Raw genomic sequence first — 22,402 nt, forward strand, 5'->3', positions numbered from 1 at the left:
TGGACTGTGGCTTATTTAACGACAAACAGATATGGAAATTGTATTAAATGGTTTAGACATCGGGATCGAGATGCCTTTCATATCTCGATACGGATACGGATACGTATACTTATACGGATACGTCAGATAGAACAATCTCTATAATAAACCTTTCGACTTTTTTTGCAAAAAGATTGTTTTCTAGACTCCTCCAAAAATTAAAATGTCTCCCCGAATACGAAATTGAACAACAGTACCACTAATATTTAAGAAAATTGCATATAATTCTGTCTTTGTGTTATTGCATACCTTTGCTCTTGTCGGACCATTGCTGTTTTTTTTTCAAGTACATCTTATGGTAAATTTTGTATTGGGTGTTTTAAGCAATAGATTCATGTTCCATTATCTGTTTGAATATGAAACACACTTGGATAACTACAGTCACTGATATTTTAAAATAATTGTTAAGACATTCCTACACGCTGTCGTTTTCACTCATTTTTCAAAATATAGGGTGATCTTTGAGTATCAAGCTTTTTTACCGTCAAAAGTTTCTTAAAAACATTGTAAACTACTCCCGATATGATGTGTATCAAATGCTATGTGTCTTAAAGTCAGTTTTACATCATCAGATATTATTTGTTGAAATTGGGCAAATAGTACATAAGTTGTTATAATTTTTGTTGGCAAGAACGGTACCCATTTTTGATTCCCAGTTTTTATCATTGAAATCCACTTGCTTATTTGTCTATAAAACAGGCATTGGTTGATGTAAATGTCACATATTTCAGTGAATATTTCTTTGCGATTTTTAACACGTTTTACAGCAGCTTTATTGAAGCTTTTATTTTCACTCTAGTTTACTGATTCTTTACCATTCATTTATATTGCAGTGTCTCGAATAGCACTTGTTTCCCAGCTTCTCACGATAAAACTATGTGATGAAAAGTGGACACATAAACTGTTATCAATTCATTAAAGATTCAAAAATGAGAGAAAACCTAGCTTAATGTTATATGATTTCTATGTTGTATGTCATCGAGCTAATGACATTATTTATTGAACGTCCCTCGTACTTGTACCTCCCCATTTTAAATTTTCTTGAATGTCTACTAACTTGTTTCTTGTTTCTTTTCGCATATGACCTCAATCATCTAGATTAGCATTTCAGGAAGTTTTTTCTCTTTTTGGGTAAATGGACGCGACAACGGATATTTGAGCGAAGTTGTGGAGAAATGTCATTGCTGCTGCTGTAAAACATGCGTTTGAAATCACAAGCATTAAGAGCCATAAAGAATGGTCCCTTCCAAAAAGATTGGTTTGTGTTTTATAATTTTCGATTGAAGATTAATTGTGCGACAGCCTTGATATTAAGCGAGAGGTTCCCAGGTGACATAAATTGCGTTGCACTCCTTGTGTTATTATTATACGTATAACGTATTTTTTTATTTAATGAAAATTTCGGTATAATTGATAGGTACGCGAACTCCAGTGCTTTTACTAACGTCGCTAGCCCTCTTGTGATGTCACGGTAACGAACGTTTCTCCATGTACATTTCTACGCATGAGTATACACGAAAATGATTTTCAAATCAATTTCACAGTTGGCTTACTAGAAAAACACAGCGAATGTAAGTATTTTTACATGTATACATGTATATCACATTGTGATAAGGTATTAAAAGATTGACTGAATTGGTAAAATATTAGTCTGAGAGAGAGAGAGAGAGAGAGAGAGAGAGAAAGTAGTCTAAAGTATAGTACACAACGTATACATGTGTGCTTAGGCCAATCCCTGTTCCAACTTCATCCAAATGGGTCATTTTCTCCTACATGGGATTCACACCAAGTACTTTACTGATTGTCAATTCCTCTAAGGCCTTTAAATGGTCAACATCTACCCCATTTAAATAAAACTTCCTAAAATCACAATGTATTCCGGTAATAAATTTTGATCAAGAAACTTTAAAAATTAGATTAAAGATATAAAGATACAAGTACAAATTGAAAGTTTTAGTTGTTGCTATAGTAATGTTTTTTTTCTATTTTATAAGCCTTTATTCTGTCAAAACATTTTCAACGTGTTTTTGTTTTCTATCATGGTGGGGTTTAATAATGCAAATTTGGGGAGCAGCAGAGCTTTCAATCTTGCTCCCTCTTGGCACAGACCATTATTGGGGCAAACTATATAGTAAGTGGTACAATTATCAGGGAATGCTTTAAAACCTATTAGAATCCAATACTGAGGAGCCATCAACAAGCCAGTAATGTGAGAGCATGACCCACTGGCTCTGAAAAAAAAACGAGTGTCGGTTTTGATTGTACAATGTTCATGGAGCAGATATCAGAATATTTAAGGCAAATCCTGTGCATCAAATTGTAAAAACAAAACATACCCAGTTGTGTATGAACGAAGCGTCAAATCAAAGGAAACTGGCGATATGTCTAGATTTAGCTAGAATGCGGAGAGTCGTTTTTCCTTTTTCAGTGGTGACATTTTGTGGAAGTTGGGACTTCATTCTCCTTGTTGCTTTTATACAATTTCACCCTTTGAAATAATTCTCACTGTAATACCGGTATTTAAAGCCTTGCTTTCAGTGAAATTTCTCCATCTATATAATTTTTGGATATATCCTTAGGTAAGTCGAATAAAACTGCAAAAACGTGTTGATCTTGACTCTTTGCAGCCATGTTTATACAGAGATGTTTGTCCAACCTCAGCATCCGTGACGTAATTTGTGAAAAGGGGCGGGGCTTACAGAAAGCGCGACGATTCGCGAATTTCATAGATGTATTAAAAAACGCATGGTCTATAAAATTCTCCAACATCGTATGTATAAGAGTATCGGCTATAATTGCCATTTAACTTAGTACCTTTAGGCTAGATTTAGTACTCTTATTACTTTTTAGGTTACCTGAGTAAACTCAGGTGACCTATTGCTATCTGTTTTCGTCCGTCGCCGTACGTCGTCCGTTAACATTTGAACATTTCAGCTTCCTCTCTGCATCCACTGAACCAATTTCAACCAGATTTAGCACAAAGCATCTATGGGTGAAGGGGAACAAAAATTATGAATTTTATGATCTCTGCCCACCTAGGGCCTGAGGGGTAGGGCCAAAACCACTAAAATTATTGCAATCTTTAAAAATCTTCTTCTTTACTCCTGGACATCAAGCAGTCAAACTGTTTGTATGATTGTAATCAACACTGAGTCCTCTACCAAAATTGTGAAATTCATGGCCCTGGGGTCAGGGGTTCTTGTGCTAGGGCAGGGCGAAAAAAGTATATAGTGGAAATGCATTTTTTCTTTGAACATCTTCTTCTCTGCTCCTGGGTATTAAATAAACCAACTAAGTACATAGTTATGATGAGCAAGATTGCCTCTACCAAAATTGATACTTTTATGGCCCCAGGGTCAGCGGTTCTGGTGTTAGGGCGGAGCTCTATTGATTATATATTGAAAATACCTGAACTCTTTGAAAATCTTCTTCTCTGCTTCTGGGTGTTAAATAAACTAACAAAGTGCATAGTTATGATGAGCAAGAGTGCCTTTATCAAACTTGTGAATTTAATTGCCCTAGGGTCAAGGGTTCTGGTGTTTGGGGGAGGGGGGGCTCTGTTTATTATATAGTGAAAATATACTGAAAGGAAAAAGAAACGCAGGGTAAACTTTTCCGGTGAATTAAATTTGTTTTTCTTAAAATATGTTTTAGTTTTCCTATCTAACTTTTAAAATCATCTTTCAAAAAGATATAGCCAAATTCCCATTTGATTTTGTCTAATAATTCATGAGTTATTGAAGCTCAAATGACGATACCCCCCAAAAGTGAAAATCGAAAACTCTCATTATCTTCAATGTCTTTCCCGTGCATCTGTCAGAGCCTTATTTCTTCTTTGCATGGAATTTTAACTTTCTGTTTAATCTTTCAAACCCTGGCTATATTTGGCATGGGTAACCACACAAAAAAGTAAGTCAAACGGCGCGCGCATGCGCCAGTGAGGGGAATGCAACTGTAAGTTGACTGGCTCAAAAATCCAAAATGCGGAATTGTGTTCTTTCAAATTTCGTATGAATGTAATGATTATAATCGTCTACTGTATAAATGGCTGTTTTTTGTGGTAGTAAGATGGCGATTTAAGAGATGGTAGAACGAATAACCCGCTCCTAACATGGCTCTGTTTCGTGTTAACGTCATCGTCACGGTTGATTGAAAACCATTCCAGACCCTCTCTGACAACGGGTAACAAGTTTTATGGGGGAAAATTTACAAGAAATTGCTTTGTAAACTGATGTTGCCTTTTTCATTAATTAGGCAATTCGAAAACAAGACCCCATTGAACTTCCTTAAACTGTGCCAAGATTGCTAGAAATTCATATCGTCTCTAAATATTGAAAAACGATGTGCATACCTCATATGCATCAAATAATGCAACAAGATTTGTAGACAAACTCGTCGTTATCAAATTGCACGTGTTTTGGACTTTTTAGCGTTTTCCCTACGTGACGTCATAAATTTTACGGTTGATTAATTCTGAATACTGATTTTGCTGCACAGTAACTAAATTTCTCTTCTGACAAATTTTCATAATTTTCGGTCATGTGGTCAATTTTTTTTCGAACATTATGTTACCCTGCGTTTCTTTTTCCTTTCAGTATACATGAATTCTTTGAAAAGCTTCTTCTCTGCTCTTGGGTATCAAATAAACTAATTAAGTGCATAGTTATGATGATCAAGAAAGCCTCTACCAAAATTGTGACTTTATATCCCAAGGGTCAAGGGTTCTGGTGTTGGGGGGGGGCTCTATTGATTATATATTATATTAAAAACACATGAATTCTTTGAAAATCTTCCCTGCTCCTATCTTTTAAATAGCTTATTACATGTAAGTACATAGTTATGATGAGCAAGAGTGCCTCTACTAAAATTGTGAATTTTATGGCCCCAGGGTCAAGGGTTCTGGTGTTGGGGGGGGGGGCTCTATTTATTATATATATTGAAAATACATGAAGTCTGAAAATCTTCTTCTCTGCTCCTAAGTTTGAAATATCTAATAACATGTAAGTACATAGTTATGATGAGCAAGAGTGCCTCTACCAAAATTGTGAATTTTATGGTCCCAGGGTCAGGGGTACTGGTGTTACATATGTAGGGCGGGGCTCTTTTGATTATATAGTGAAAATACATGAATTCTTTGAAAATCTTCTTCTCTCCTCTTGGGTATCAAATAAACTTACTAAGTGCATAGTTATGATGAGCAAGAGTGCTTTTACCAAAATTGTGAAGTTTGTGGTCCTAGGGTCAGGGGTTCTGGTGTTAGGACAGGGCTCGTTTGAATATATATTGGAAATACATGAATTCTTTGAAAATCTTCTTCTCTGCTCCTAGGAATTAAATAAACTAAGTGCATAGTTATGATAAGCAAGAATGTCTCTTCCAAAAATTTGATTTTTATGGCCCCAGGATCAAGGGTTCTGGTGTTAGGGCGGGGCTCTATTGATTATATAGTGAAAATACATTAAATCTTTGAAAATTTTCTTCTCTGTCTCTGGTTATGAAGAAGATAAACAACCTATATTGTTATGATAAGCAAGGGCCCAAATCTTGCAGAATTGTTAATTTCAAAGCTCCAGGGTTACCGGGGGGCTTTACTTATATACTGAAAATGAATTAATTGTTTGAAATCTCCTCCTTTGTATTAATTAAACATTTATTTATTTTTTAATAGTCAATTTTAAGAATACCTTTTTAAAATTTGTGCAATGAGTGGGCTTTGGGTCAGGGGTTTATGTCACAATGTTAGGGGCACTACTGATTAATTCTGAATATTGCTGAATATTACTGATTAGTTGAAATGCATTTTTGTTCCCCTTCCCTGCCTATCGGTATTAAGTAACCAAGGTAAGCAACTGCTAAGTGTATTGTTATGATGATCAATGGTGCCTCTTTCAAAATTGTGAATGCTTTAGCATCTTGCTTAAAAAATGAATCAAATTCAATAACTGGAAAGTTGTTGCATAATTCTCAGGTGACCTACATGTATAAGGCCCATGGGCCTCTTGTTACATGTAGCACTTTTAAATTGATTATCAATTAGCAAACAAATTAATCTTAATTAAAGCATAGGTTTACAAATATCGTCAATTGTACCTGGTTATTTTTACGAGACACATAATTTCTGATAACGAGTTTAATTATAACAGTCTTCAAATTATACCCGTTTTTAATATCGCTGACACTTTCTTCTGTTCTGTTTGCATTTAATTAAATCGTGACTTTTTAACGCACTTTAATAGTTTGCAAGTAAATCATGATTTTTATATTGTCTCTCTTTATATTTCCGGTAAAGTGAAGACGGGCACGTGGTGCTCATCAACAATTAAACTTAGCAAATTTTGTTTTATTTTTAAAAACAGGAATCTAAGAAGGGCACATGATTTATAAAGGTAATTCGATGAACAAAAATATCATAATTTAATGAATAAACATTTATATCGTGGGAATAATTTTATTCTGATTTGTACATCGGGTTTTCCAGACGTATAAAGCCTATTTGTATGTACATGTAAACGCATTCAAAATGCTAAAGAATTGATTTGGAATTTCGCCTCAGACGATTTTAGTTTTTTTTTTTTTTGGCATGCTCAATTTGCTGAAAATTAACGCGTAAAAATTTAAACTACCTTATTTCAGCAAAAATACGTAAAAATTTACAGCAGTGAAAAAAACGCTAGAATACGGTATTATTGGAATCGCAATTCAGTGCCGTGGTATCGTTTTTGAAAGTTTTGGAGGATTGATAGGGGGGCAACCAGAGAATTTTTGTGTCACTTACCTGAAAAGGTTGACCAAAAAAAAAGATAATTGCCATAACTCAAAAAAGGAGGGGGGAACCAGTCTTTCAAAGAACATTTTCAATAGTTAAAGGGCAATATTCCCTGCCCCCCCCCCCCCCTGTTGCTATGTGCCTGCAATTTATTTCTATACTTTGATATACATGTACTTAATAGCAATAATCGAGAATTAGAATTCATGCAAGATAAGATGCAAATAACGTAAACGTTGATGTCGTAATGACGTTTGATTTTGTACCTGCCTTCGGATTATTGTCCTTGAATGGAATTAAAACACTGCGTAAGTTTGGAAAACCCTAGTAAATTAAGCTTTGACGGCAAGTTGATTATTAACTCGCAGATCATTGAATTTATAGCTTTCGAATACCGCACCGCTCTCTATAAACCCTCGGCCGATATGCGCTGTAAAACGCCGGTCACACATAGCGCCATATGTAAATTCTTCAGAAAGAACGATAATTCTGGTTGAAGCAAACAGCCAATGAAATAATAGCTTTAATGTATTTTTCGATAGAAAATCATACACAATATGGCACCTCCATTGAAACAACATTTGAAATACAAAAATTAAATGCTTTCCAACAAGAAGCGATACTTTTGATGCTTTAACGGACAGACGTGGCGTGTTCATAGGAACGCAAAACGAGTTTACACGATGCCTTAGAATTTCCTCGAAAATTTCTCAAAAGTTCAAGGCCGTAAATTGTAAAGAGTTTTTTCATTGGTCCGCGGTCGGCTACAACTCTCCAATGAAAACTGACCGGAGTTTTACAGTGCATATCAGTCTAGACGAACTCCAAAAACGGCGTGAACTCCAAAAAAGAAGTCTTTGGCTCCGTCATGCATTGCGGCAAAATGTCTTCCGATGTAAACAAACGATGGATTGTCGTTCGCTTTCTCCACAAATACGACTGAATAATGGCTGTATTTAGTAAATTGTGACTGGATTTTAATTTTTGTTGAATAAATAATTGTACCCATTAAATTATTCAGTGGTTATTGGTTTATTTATCGCTCTGTATTCTTGCATAATAGTGATTTTGGATGTACGTACGACACCGGGATTCAATAAAGTCGGTAAGAATTAATTTTCTAACTTTATTTATTGTCCCGTTGATTTAAATTTGATGCCATTCCTACTATAAAGATGCTTAAATTTTATTTCTAAGACACTTAATTATATATCGTATTTTTTTTATGGAAAACAACACAACTTTGGCGGCAGAGCAGAGATATTTACAGGTTCGATTTCAGAAGACTTTTTAACCGCAATTTAAAAGAATGATTTTTTTAGTTTTTAAAATCATAGATTATAATTCTAAAAATGTTTTCATGATTATATCTATTCATATGTGAAAACATTTGGTATATAGCGATGGTGATAACATTTCTTGAAAACTTTCTTCAAAAAAGCCCAGGAGGAAATGTGGAAACTGAATTGATTCTCATGTAACTGTCACCGGATCGACTCTTATTCATGATTAAAATCATCAATTCAGTACTTTTTTAATTATTGGTAAGATGTATTTACAATGCAGTTGCTCATTAGTGATCTAAACATGCTGAAATTTATTCATACACTATAGACATGAAAAACAGAGGAAATTCGAACTGAAAATTCGCCAGCGTTCCTTACTTACAAAATAAACTTCTAAATTCAGTAAAAGTAGTTCTAAAATGACTAACTTAGTTACTATAAACTAATTTTCAACCACAGAGATGTTTTCATAAGATTACGACTGTTTAATTTGTATTTTGTATCCTACTTCTAGGATGTCTGGCTGAACCTCGAAGTTGGTCAACTTTGACTTGAAATTAAAAACTATTTGCACATGAAATCAAAATTCTAACAAAAACGTTCTCTAAAACCATTTATTATTAATCATTTCTGAGTACTTACATTATTGTAAGTAAATCCAATTTTTTGCAAAAGCACTTTTTGTAAGAGCCCACTTTTCACGACTTTTCACTGTGTTTTGATATAACTGCGCATGCGCGGGACTCTTTTTTCGGAGTCTTTTCTAGACTGAAATTCTCACTTCCGTTAACTCCGTTTTTGGAGTTCGTCTAGACTGGCATATCGGCCAAAGGTTTATGGGAAGCGGAACGGACGGAAAAGCCTTAGCTAGCAAAGATGGCTTTCAAATTGATTGATTGATCGTATATTCTTTAACGCCGAGTCAGATATATTTCAGCCATATTTTGGCGGAGAACTGTAATGATGGAAAATGCTACTAGCTAGATAGCTAGATACTTGATGTTGCAGGATGGATATTTTCAAAGAGGTCTTGGTAATACAATAGGTACCACTCTAGGGGCAAAAGCGGGTGTCATTGGGAACAGTTTGATCATCTTTGTTTATTTTCGTAGATTAAAGGATATAGGAGAAAGATATTTTATACCACTTTTAGCTGTCGTGGATCTTTTAGCCTGTTTGGCGGGTCCCGCATTCTATGTTATGGACAATACAAACTTTTATGACTACCCAAGCAGTGCTTACTGCCGAATATTTCCGTTTTTTACACTTGTATTTATCAGCAATATCTGAATATTTACTGCTTTCTATTTCACTTCAAAGATACTTGCTGGTTCGTAAACCGCTTGGACTGAAAATGACACTATATTGGAAAAGAGTTGCTTTCGTTATCTCGTGTGGTTTTGGATTTGTATGCTGTGTACCGCTTTTAGGAATAGCAGGAGTAGTAGAATCGAAAGAAATTTACAGGAATCACTCAATAACTACAAGGATTTGCAAATATTCAATGTATGAATCACCGTTTGTTGCAGCGTATTTTGCAGTTCTTCTTATTCTTTCGTTTGCAAGTATTGTGGTGACTACTGCTCTATATATTCCTGTCCTCCAAAGAATAAGACGACGATCTATTCTGAAGAAATCACTGTCTGTTCATAAAAAGACATTGGCTTCACAAACAAATAATCACATTGCCCCTTTAGCACAAATCAAAAAGGATAATGAATTTCTTCTCTCCAATAAAGAAACACATTTTTTCTGTGAGGATAAAGAAAATGCTAACAGAAAAACAACTCATATCTCCTCTGCCTACCATGGATCAGAAAGGGGGTGTGAAACAACTTAAACACGTGGTGAAATTGAAAAGGACAAAGACGATAATACCCGCTCTCGCTCAAAGAATCGATTTAACATAATGGTTTTCTGCCTCATACTGACGTACATTCTGTCATATATTCCACCACTACTAATTCTGGTTCTAGCCTACACAATTAAGAATTTTAATTACTTAAATTTTAATGAAACACAATCTTTGGTATGGATATATTTGCGTCGTTTAGTGTTTATCAATCATATTGTTAATCCCTTTATATACAGTTATTTTGATTCTAAATTTAGAGATCAGATTAAAGAAATATTTATTAGGAAAAGATAATTTTTTAAAGCAATAAAATGTAAAAGAAAAAAAATGATTTTCATGCTAATTCTTTTTACTGTTTTGTCTTTTTCAATGTATATCGACCATATTTTGCCCATAATATTGTAAAAAGTAAATGTGAATTTCATTATTCAAATCTCTTGATGCAAATATTCATAGACTCTCCTTTTATTAAAATATGAAATAAAATGATTCATTTACAGTATTTATTCTATTATTGGGTTATTAGTTACATACTAAATTGGCAATTGATTTTTTCGTTATTTCCCGATAATGACAAGGATCACACGACCTTTCAGCCGAGGATGTTCACTCCTCCATGCCACCTGAACCAACGCCTGATATTTTAGAGGTTCGTGATTGCCCTTCTCCAAATTGTTATAATTGCGCATGAATGCTGTTCTTATCTCCATATATTTCACAGTACAAGTAAAAAGACTCAGTCTAATCAGATACTGGTAATTATAATCGTTTTGGATATACACAAGAATGAGTAAAAGGAGAACTTCTGATTATTTTTTTTTATTATTCCTCTTTTTTTAATTCAGTTGCATTACCAATTTGGTATCCTTACTTTTAATTTTTTTGAAAAAGATCTTCGGTATTGTTTATCGTCCTTCGAGATTTTTTCACTTATTATATATGGCAGCCATTTGCCGATAAAGGACAACGAGTTTCTATCTATACTCAGCTCCCAGTGGCATTGAGCAGTGAGATATCTTTTTGGTACAAACACCTACTGCAACTCGGGACCTCGGTTGACATGGTCTCAGAGGATAGAGTGGTCGCCGGGTTCCGCAGAGGATTTTAACCAGTGACTTACATACTAGGATCGGTCCCTTATTTTGCAAATTTAGAGCATACACTTTAAACATTTGGATCACGTGGGCGACATTTAAAAATCATATAATAAGGAAGTAGAAAAAAGAAGTACGGAAGGTTTAAAAGAGACAGTAAATGGTTTTATTAAGAGTATCCTAGAACTATCAATATGGCCAATGAAAGCAATTATGAATCTATTTTACAAGAGAAATATTTTCAAATGGCTCTAGGCAACACCATTTGCACCATAATAGGAGCATTAATAGGCCTCATGGGAAATTTTATCGTTATCTTTGTGTACTTCTTTCAGATTAAGAATAGAGAAAAGAATACTTTATCCCGCTGTTAGCCATTGTTGATTTTTTGGCGTGTGTGATGGATCCGCCATTTTACGTCATGGATAATACATAATTTTATAACTACCCTAGCAGCATTTTATGTCGGATTTTGTCGTTCTTTCATGTTTGCGTTGTAGCAATATCAGCATATATTCTGTTTTTCATTTCGCTCCAAAGATATCTTCTGGTTTGCAAACTGCACGGTCCTAAAATGACATTATGTTGGAAAAGATCTGCTTTTATTAGCTCATGCACATTTGGATTTATTTCTTCTGCTCCAATTCTAGGAAAAGCAGGTGTCTTAGAATCAACTAAAATGCATTTGAATAACAACATCAGTTCAAAAACTTGCAAAATTTCAGTGTACTAAACTCCAATGGTTTCTATCTATTTTGCATTCCTGATGATACTTTCAACTGTGAGCGTCATTGTTACATTTTCCCTTTATGTCCCTGTGCTGCTTAAGATGAAACATCATGCAAGAAAAATGTCATCTTCAAGAAACACTCAACGAATGCAACAATCTCAGAGTGAAGATTCATTTAATAATAAAATAAATACAGTTTCAGATAAATCTGAGGCTGATTTCTCGCATGAAAATTGCTCTACAGAGAGATCAAACGAAGAGTCTTCAATTGTAATTCACCCGAAGAAATACAGTAGAGTACTAATGCGAGCAAAAGAAAGATTTAATACGATGTTCTTCATCATAATTCTCACATACATATGTATGTTCTTTCTTATATACCCCCTCTTGTGTTTTTGGTTTTAACTTACACAATACATGACTTTAACCATATAAAATTGACAGATGCAGAGTTATTTGTGTGGATATATCTATCTCGTTTAGTGTTTATCAACCATATTGTGAACCCATTTATATACGGTGTGTTCCCGTTTTGCACACATTTGATAATTAGGTATAAACAATAGGTGTGACGTGTGTTTTGATAGCAATTATAGTCTGATTTCTGGTTAGGATTTACCTGGATTTACCTGTGAATACCTGATTTAGCTTAATGTATTCTTAAGAAGTTTAATACAATTTTATAAGCATTTTATTAAAATTCTATATATATTCATGGTAAAAATTTGATTTTATTGAATATTTTGTAAAATAAATAAATTTAAGTTTACTTAAAAATTTTTATTGTAATCAATAAGTGTCCTCCTTGAATGTGAAAGTCTGAAATACTGTATAGCTGTGCTTTGTAATGTTAATTTTGTTCCATGTCTTACCGTGGTAGGAGAGGCAGAGATTGACCAATCAAAATCTGACCAATTAAAATCTAACAAATGAAATTCTGACCATGCGGTGCGTTACTCTGCCTTTTCTCCCATCTACATCCTTGGAGGACGGACGTTGTTTCAAAGTTTGTTATTTATTTTATCAAGATTTTGGTGAGTAAATTTATTTCATTATGTCTTCTATGAGTAAAACTTCAGTTGTCATTCTTGGACACTCAATTGTGCGTCGTTTTCATGAATTCTTGAAATATGGTGACATTAGGTATTCTGCGAGCCTTGGTCTGGGAGAAACGCATTCCGTTCTGTACAGGGGTGTGGGTGGAAGAAAGGTTCGTGATGTAATATCTAAGGATATGGAGAGCGTATTTGCTTTAGGTCCAGATGTAGTTGTTCTAATGATTGGGGAGAACGATATTAGTCCTAGTACCGACGCTACTTTGTTAGCTGCAGAAATTGAATCTGTGGTATCGGTAATGCATCGCCGCTATAAAGTTGCAAAAATAATTGTTTGTAAATTATTGCCACGATTTGGTGTTCGTTTTGGGTACAATAATATTGCAGACAAAGTAAACGCAATATTGAGAGATGCATTGCCAGCACTGGGTTACTGCGTATTTTGGGAACATGGGAATTATTTCGTTTCTCCCCGTGAAGGAGACTGCAGTCGTAAATTTGTTCACGACGGAGTTCATCTGAACAGTCAGGGGAATGTTCATTTATATAGGAGTATAAGGGGAGCTTTAATTTCAGCGAGAAAATAGATATACATCTAAGTCATAAAAGTTTGTCACCATTTTGTTACTTTTATTGTTCGTCAATTTTTCAGATAGATATTCTTTGAAATTATACAACATTTTGTTATTTTAACAGTACGATAGGCATTTAGGATGTCTAATAATGTAAAACGGATTTATCCTTTTTCTGTGAAGAAAATTCGGTTGGAAAAAGTATCAGCAAATTTGATTGTTTCGTTGTTGGTTTAATTTTTACAGTACTTTAGGCAGATACTAAGTACAAGTTTCAGGCAGTTTTTTGGTACTTGCCAAGTTTCAACCCGTTTGGGTTTTTTCATTTTGGTTTCGGCTTTTACCATGCAGATGGCGATTTTTTCCATCGTTTTTCTATTTGATATCTAGGAATGTATTTTAAAGCATTCCAGATTTATCCTTTTTCTGTGAAGTAAATTCGTTGGAAAAATGTCTGCCAATTAGTTTGTTTCGGTATTAGTTGATTACTAAAATATTGTGAATTTTTACAGTACTTTAGGCAAGTCCTAAGTACAAGTTTCAGGCAGTCTTTTGTACTTGCCAAGTTTAAACCCTTTCGGGTTTTTTCATTTTAGTTTCAGCTTTTACCATGCATATGGCGATTTTTTCCATCGGTTTTTATTTGATGTCTATGAATGTATTTCAATGCATTCCAGATCGACTTATCCTTTTTCTGTGAAGGAAAATCGTTGGAAATTGTCTGCCAATTCGTTTGTTTCGGTATTCGTTGATTACTAAAATATTGTGAATTTTTACAGTACTTTAGGCAATTCAAGTCCTAAGTACAAGTTTCAGGCAGTCTTTTGTGCTTGACAAGTTTAAACCCTTTCGGGTTTTTTCATTTTAGTTTCAGCTTTTACCATGCATATGGCGATTTTTTCCATCGGTTTTTATTTGACGTCTATGAATGTATTTCAATGCATTCCAGATTGACTTATCCTTTTTCTGTGAAAGAAAATCGTTGGAAATTGTCTGCCAATTCGTTTGTTTCGGTATGAGTTGATTACTAAAATATTGTGAAATTCTACAGTACTTTAGGCAAGTCCTAAGTACAAGTTTCAGGCAGTCTTTTGTACTTGCCAAGTTTGTACCCATGCGGGTCTTTTCATTTTAGTTTCAACTTTTACCCCGGCGATTTATTTTCCATCGCTTGTTTATTTGATAAGTCTAGAAGTGCATGTTGATGCCTTCCAGATTTATCCTTTTTCTGTATAAAAAGAAAACAATTTGTTGGAAAAATATCTGCCAATTTGTTTGTTTCGGTATTAGTTGATTACTAAAATATTGTGAATTTTTACAGTACTTTAGGCAAGTCCTAGGTACAAGTTTCAGGCAGTATTTTGTACTTGACATTTAGCCGTTTTGGTTTTTTAATTCATGTTAGGCCCACTTTTACCTTGATGATTTTTATATCGATTTCACTTCAAGTTGATTTACCTAATCATGTTCGATTCAATGGTCCAGATTATGGAGGAATTAAAATAAAAAAAAATAATAATAAAAAAAAAAAAAAAAAAAAAAATCCGCATTTCATTTTTGAAGGTACAAGTTTACTGTTTGTATTTGCTATCCCCTTTATATGATATTGAGTCTTGTACAAATAGTTGTTTTTCATTATTCATTTATTAAGGTTTTATTGTTCTGCAACTGCGCTTAGATACATTACAAGCCCTTCAAGTACCTCGTTTGTAGTAGTGATGAAAACAATTAACAACAGCCGAACAGGTTGTTATCTGTGGGAAAGGCACTACAGCCTTCTTGGGAATTTGACACGGTGCGAGGGTTGTCGGCTTCAAAGGTGGTGATTTATAACTTATGTCAACTTTTCGTTTTATGTGGCTGATAGTTCTTACTGATCAGCATCGGCTTAGTGATGTTGACTAATGGCTTTTGCAGTCGCACAATGGGTGCTTTTATTGGCTTACGGCAATTCGGGAAATACAGATCTGTTCCAAAACACTTTTGGTTCTACTATTTACTCTATTTCCGGAAAATTTTTGTCAACAACTGTAGGTGATACAGGGTGTTTTATCGAAAAGCGGCAGAATCAATGAAGTAAAAAATTAATTGTAAGAAAAGGTTCATCACTTTCTAGTTTGTTGTATTAGATTTACACATTGTACTGAGCGATGAAAGTGGTTATATAATGTAATGTTAAATATCAATATGCTCAAATACGTTGTCATGTAGGCTAACTGACTCTGACGTTGGGGCCTACACTGGCTACAGTGAGGTCTTACAATTCTTGTTCATTGTCAATTAAGGCCGAAGCCTTTTACAGTTTATATTTATACATAACATAATATATTGGACACATACTTCTTCCTTAATTTTAAATTTATATAGGTATATATTTACCAGCATTATGCCAGGCAAAAGGAATAAAGCCCAACAGTCCAAAACAAGTCAGGTGAAAAGACCACGACGTGCACATAACGGAACTGGAAAGTCCACTACCAATGATGCTGTGGCTGTCGATACAAGCACTCAACCCCTTGATGTTCCTCCTGAAGCCTTGGCTGCATTAACCCAAACCATAACAAAGGCAGTCACGGAGAAGGTGTTAGCAGAGATAAAACCATTACTGCAACATCAGGGGAGTATCTCTGTTCATAATATGGGGGGAGAAAAGGGGAAATAATGCTTCCACTACATCAAGCAATAGTTTAACAGCAGGTCCTTCTGGGTCAGTTTGTCAAATAACAAATAAGTCAGTAGATGCAAGTATCTCAGGATTGGTATCAGGCGCTGTAATCGAACACAGTTCACAGATTGTAGGTACTGAACTTCCACCTGCAGCAAATGTCGGTAAGAAATCAGGTTTTGTAAGCTCATCAGTACCGATAGAGGCAACTGTTTCTGACAAAATAAAATCTAAAATTTGGTCAAAACAATATGTTGATATGGCTCTGTTGTTAAAAAAGGAAAAGGGGAAAAGTAAGTATTCTATCAAGGTAGAGGAACAGGATCAGACAGGTAAGGTGGTAATCCACAATATGCGATCCACAGATGACGACGAAGTTAGGGATGGTTCGTTATCCCTGCATGACTGGGTAACTGCGTGGAATAGGTATGTGACAATATATTGCATTAAAGATACACTTGCACAGCCAAAGCTTGCAAAACACATGGAATCAGTAAGGCAAATTGCAGAGGAAAAGGGGGACTGGAGAAAATATGATAAGGAGTACAGGGAACTCATAGAACAAGGTGAGGTAGAATGGGGTGATGTCCATATGGAGATATATGTTAATGCTCGCCTCAAACAATCAGAAAAGAAGTCAAGCAAAATAACACCAGACCGTTCGTCATTTGGTGCGTATGAGGAAGTCCCTCAGGGGTCATGCTTTGCCTATCACAAAGCTGGAAGGTATTGTAGGCTTGGTTCATCATGCAAATTCCAGCACAGATGTTATAACTGTGGTGGCTTCCATCCAATCTACATATGTAAAAAACCAATTCAACGGCCATTTCGTTTCTTGGACAAATCCAGAACCCAAAAACCATTTCAAGGAAATGGCACATCAACCAACACAGGTAATGCTAAATTCTCAAAGCCAACCTATCCCACAAAAGGGTCCAACTCCAGTAAATCCCAGTAGATTAGAGTACTGGTTGGTGGGGTATGACAAGGTAGAAACAGAATTTTTAGTTAATGGTTTTTTGATATGGGTTCCACATTGGTTACACAGGGGAAAGTAGAAATACTCTTTCAAAAAATTTAAAATCGGCACTGGACTTACCAGAAGTTATTAGCAAAAAGTTAGAAAAGGAGATAAATTTGGGTAGAATTATGGGTCCTTTCAAAGAGAAACCACTGCCAATTTTAAATTGTTCCCCTTTAGGTCTAGTTAGTAACAAAACAGAGGGTGAGTACCGTATGATCCATCTTTTGTCATATCCGGAAGGTGAGTCTGTCAATGATGGCATACCCGAGGAAGAGTCATTTGTTCAATACTCTTCTGTAGAGGATGCTATTCAAAACATTAAGCAGTGTGGGAAAGGATCATATTGTTGCAAAACAGATATTTCTAATGCATTTCGAATTATCAACCTACATGCATCACAGTTTGAATACTTTGGTTTCACTTGGCAAGGTCATTGGTATTTTGACACGTCTTCAGATGGGTTGCAGTTCTTCCTGTTGTATATTTGAAAGGTTTAGTACAGCACTTCAGTGGATTGCACAAGAAAAATTAGGAATTAAATTTATGACTCATGTATTAGATGATTTTCTAATTGTTGACAAATCTGCGACAGAGTGCCACAAAAAACTTGTGGCATTTTTTTTAACAGTTTGCGCCGACATAGGTGTACCTATAAAAAGTATAATGTATTTGGTTAGAGAGTTAGTGCTAATTTGTTTGCAGTCTAACATTTTGTTTAAAGCTAGGCATCTGGGTACCTAGGAAAATATTCTATGTGACTGCTTGTCTCGTTTGAAGGTGCAGCAGTTCCATCAACTTGCTCCTTGGATGGACAAAGAACCAACGGTGATTCCCAATCTGCCAACATTACCTCCTTAGAACCAGTCTTGAGGAACCTGTTGACTTCAACATTGGCACCAGCTTCCACTCAAGCATATAAACGGGCATGGTCTATTTATAGAAATTTTGCAAACAAATTTGATATGAGTAATGATCTTCCGTTGTCTCAGGAAACTTTGGCTTTGTTTATCTCTTATTTATTTGCTGAAGGTTATGCAGCCTCCTCTATCGTGTCATTTATTTCATCAATAGCATATATACATAAAATTAATAATTTGCCTGACAATACATCATGCTTTCTCATTCAGAAACTATTAAGTTCCTGTCGCAAATCAAGACCTTCAATGGATATTCGTTTACCCATAACCATAGTAGTTCTGCCTAAAATTTGTGATGCTTTAGAACATACAATATCGAACATATATAAAAGGGCATTATTTCAAACAATGTTTTTATTGGCTTTTCATGGCTTCCTCAGAATAGGAGAGATAACATCAGTTGGCACTGCTAATAAGGTTTTACAAGTTTCACAGATTACTTTTCAAAAAAGTAAAGTTTTGATTCACTTTCAAAATTATAAACATTCTGATGGTAAAGTTTTTACTCTTACAATTAATTCTTGCAACTCTTTAAAATATTGTCCAGTGGGGGCATTAGAACACTACATTAAGATGAGAGGGAGGACCGATGGGCCCCTTTTTTTTGCTACCCCCAAAACACTGCAGTCACAAGGCAAGAATTTTCAAACATATTAAAGCAAAGCCTCATGTTTTGTAATTTGGATGTCAATAGATTCAAAGAACATTCCTTTCGAATCGGAATGGCCTCTTACTGTGCATCACGAGGGATGAGCGATAGTCAGATTAGATTCCTGGGTAGATGGAAATCGGATGCATTTAAATATTACATAAGACATGTGACACCATGTTGATATATGCTTGAGTGGAAGTGGATCCTCGGAGCAGATTTGTTTTGTTATTTGTGTAGGATCTCGACTTTGAAGTGATTTTCAAGAGTATTAACGTATGGGGGCATATGTTTATCCCTCATCCAGAACAATAGTGCCTAAGTCATTTGTTAATACTTAGGCTGGTAGGTGACAAGATCGCGTGCATATAAACATTTAAAATGGTGCGGAAGCTTACAGTGTGAAATATTTTCCAATATGGGGGCATATGTCTATCCCTCATCTAAAACATTGCTCGAGACAGTCCTTAAATGAATACCACATACATGTGAACTTAGTAAAAAACAGCGAATAAGATGATGATTTGCGACTATAAGGGCATATGTTTATCCCTTATCGGACATTCTACATAGTGATTCGTTAATACTTGGGACCCACAGACATAATACACTAGGAAGAGTAAACTCATTTGGTTGTGATGGGGGCATATGTTTATCCCTCATAAGACACTTGTGAATTCAAATTGTTGTTTTATTGCATTACGGGACATATGTTTATTCCCATGTTTGTAAATTTTACTCACTTTTGGTATGATTTATGTTTGAGGTGTGTTGCCATTTATTTTTCCTTTATGGGTCTGAACTTTCCCTAATTCGGTCAAGTCAGTGGCGTTTTCAGACCCATTTTCATGATTTTTCTGTTAAATCTAAGTGGTAAATTTGGATTATCTCCCTTTACAAAATTGGTTTTATTTCTCATCTTGATATCTTGTGTCTGCTAAAAATTATATGTCATTATTAATAATACTTTTGAGAATTTCAAACAAATTATTAAACGTCACAAAGGTGGCAACACACGACAAACTGTTTTACAGACTTTTTACTCATTGAAGGAGGATAAGATAAGGTGTTCTAGCTTTGAAAGGATGATGGAAAGAAATTAACCAGTTGATGGGTAACCGGGGTATCAAAATACTTATTGCATTAAAATAAATTATTAATATTTATTTTTTTAAGTCCAATTTCTTAAGAAAAGTATACTTTTCAATCTTTTTACTTTTCAATCATGATAAAATCCTAAATGAATTAAAGATACCAAAAAGAAATAGAGAATAAAAATTAATTTGAAAATAATGCCCAAGCCCAGAAGGTCTTAAGATCATCAGATAATTATAACATCAAAGTGACTATATTAAATACATAAACTTTGTATTTATTCTCTTATTTTTTCACTATAAGTTCACCTTTAACCTACATACTTAGTATGGTATAGACTATAGCAATTAAGTGATTATCTCACCTGGTCTAATTCCCATTTTCACACATTCTTTAATTACCTGTAATTCAAATGTGTGCAAAACGGGAACAAACCTTATATACGGGTATTTTGTTACTAAATTCAAGGATAACCTAAAAAACTGTTTTAAAGAAGTACAATAAATGAATGTTTGTAATCCTTGATCATCATTTTTCCCGAGAAATAATTTATTGTATAATTCTTAGGTTATAAGTCCATACACTATTTTGTTTTTAAAGGTTACTAAATACGGAATTTAAACTATTTTTTAATAAAAAGGAAACCAAATAAGCGGTATTGTTTTTCTTTTAAATTTACTTTCATTCATAAGCATGCTCTACGTATGAGCAATTTCTTAAACGAGGTAAATTATTGACAAGCAAGTTTATGAAACAAGAATATCAACAGTCTCGTTTAAAGTCATCATCTCGTAAGTTCTTTGGTGGATACAAGAACCTTGTCAGCAAATACAATTTATTATTGAGTCAAATGCTGACTTACGTTTTTTATACCAATTGTTAGTCCATTATTTATACACTGAATTGACGACGGATTTTTTCCGTTATTTCCTGATCATGACAACGAGCACACGGCGGGTGTGACCGGTCGGCAGGGGATGCTCACTCCTCCATGGCACCTGATCCCACCTCTGATGTTTCGGAGGTCCGTGTTTGCTCTGCTCTTATTTTGTATATTGTTTAATGGACTTTGAGATTGAATACTGTTCATTATTTCCATATACATCTTTCATTCATATGAGAAAAAAAAATCCCATCTTTAGAATCTGCATTTAGCCACTCTACCCTTGCAAAATTACTTGAATGATTTGATACAACTTAATACTATAAACAGCTTATAGTTAAACACTAACACACGCGAAAAATTATATATATCTTATCTAGATGACATCCCTGTGAGCAAGTATGCAGCTTCTGTAATACCTGATGAGGTATATTTCACTGCACATACAAGTATTTTGATGATTTACTTAAGGTAAATTATACTTCCGTTCTTAGAAAACTTTTAAAAATTCATTTCCATTCGAAGAACTTTTAGTACTAAAAAACAAAACTTTCAACAGGCTTAGCATTCATAATTTAAAATCAAGTGACTTCAGTTTCCATATGTAACTCAAAAGGGAAACTTTTAATGCCTTCATAAATAAATTCATGGCAGCCTAATATCTTAAGATGATTAGCATTAAACAATCAGTACTGAGCTAACCCATGCACAAAAAGTTTCATGTAAAAACCCAACACAGTCAGGCTTTATAAATTAAACCTCTTCATCATTTATTATCAGATATTATGTCAAAAAAGTCAAAGTTATCTAAACAATACGGATTGGTATTGATAAGATGAATGTCCTCATTATACATAATTTACTAGAAAATGTTTTTGTATAGCATAGGCAAGAAATCACATTTAATTATTAATAAATGTTCTTTCTAACCTATGATAGAGAAAACTATCATACCTAATTTGTAAACTCTTTCTGAAAATATATCACATATAAGTTTTCAACCATCGACTTAATTTTTGGAATAAAACAGTGCAGATTGAAATACGTTTTTATTTTTGAAAAGTGCATCATTTTGATAATTATATTTAAATAAACATATATATATACACTAAGTCAGCTTGGCTACTTTTCTAATAATCGCCTTCACAACTTCAAAGTCAACTACTTTTTATTCTATTTTCTTTTTTAAATTTTTTTATATCTGTAATTCTAAAAGGTTCTCTCTTTCCATGCCCCCCTCCCATTTTTTTTCACGATTCTTCGTAGATTAGATATTAAAGATATCTCGTTGCATTTAATTATCTTAATATCTTCTTCCGTTCAAAGTTATTTATGTTTAATCTTCATTTTTCTAGAGATTATCTTTCTTCCCATATAGATATTTTTTTCTAGAACGGACGGAAGTCAGAATAAAAAGCATAGATTTAAACTTTCTTTAAAAGGAATTTTTTTTCCTTTATCTAATTTTTTCTATACGTTTTCTGTTACGGGTTGAATTTTCTTTTGAATAATTATTTTAGCACTTCATGACGATCATATCCATTTTCGAATGCACCTGTTTGTATAATGACTGCTTTACTTACTTGTACTACATCAATCAAAAATTAGGCAAATATTTTCACAATAAATTGTCGACATATTTATCCAATATCGCCTGATAATGACAAGGAGCGGTTGTGACCGGTCGGCAGGGAATGTTTTTTCTTCCCTGGTATCCGATCCCAGTTCGGTTGTTTTGAATGTCTGTGTTTGCTGAGTTGTATTGATTATTG

General features: G+C 34.4%; 1 protein-coding gene across 1 annotated transcript; it reads left to right on the top strand.

Annotated features, from left to right (window-relative positions):
- The first annotated feature begins 14,938 nt into the window (after nt 1-14,938).
- LOC134245398 (uncharacterized) lies at nt 14,939-17,290 on the top strand. Its single transcript, XM_062727685.1, has 2 exons — nt 14,939-15,487; nt 15,780-17,290. The coding sequence occupies exon 2, from the start codon at nt 16,322-16,324 to the stop codon at nt 17,018-17,020; it is 699 nt and encodes a 232-aa protein (XP_062583669.1). The 5' UTR covers nt 14,939-15,487; nt 15,780-16,321; the 3' UTR covers nt 17,021-17,290.
- The last annotated feature ends 5,112 nt before the right edge of the window (nt 17,291-22,402 follow it).

The sequence above is a fragment of the Saccostrea cucullata genome, unplaced genomic scaffold (genome assembly GCF_032062105.1).
Source record: "Saccostrea cucullata isolate Sc308-1 unplaced genomic scaffold, CSIRO_AGI_Scuc_v1 ctg6233, whole genome shotgun sequence".
Classification (NCBI taxonomy): domain Eukaryota; kingdom Metazoa; phylum Mollusca; class Bivalvia; order Ostreida; family Ostreidae; genus Saccostrea; species Saccostrea cuccullata.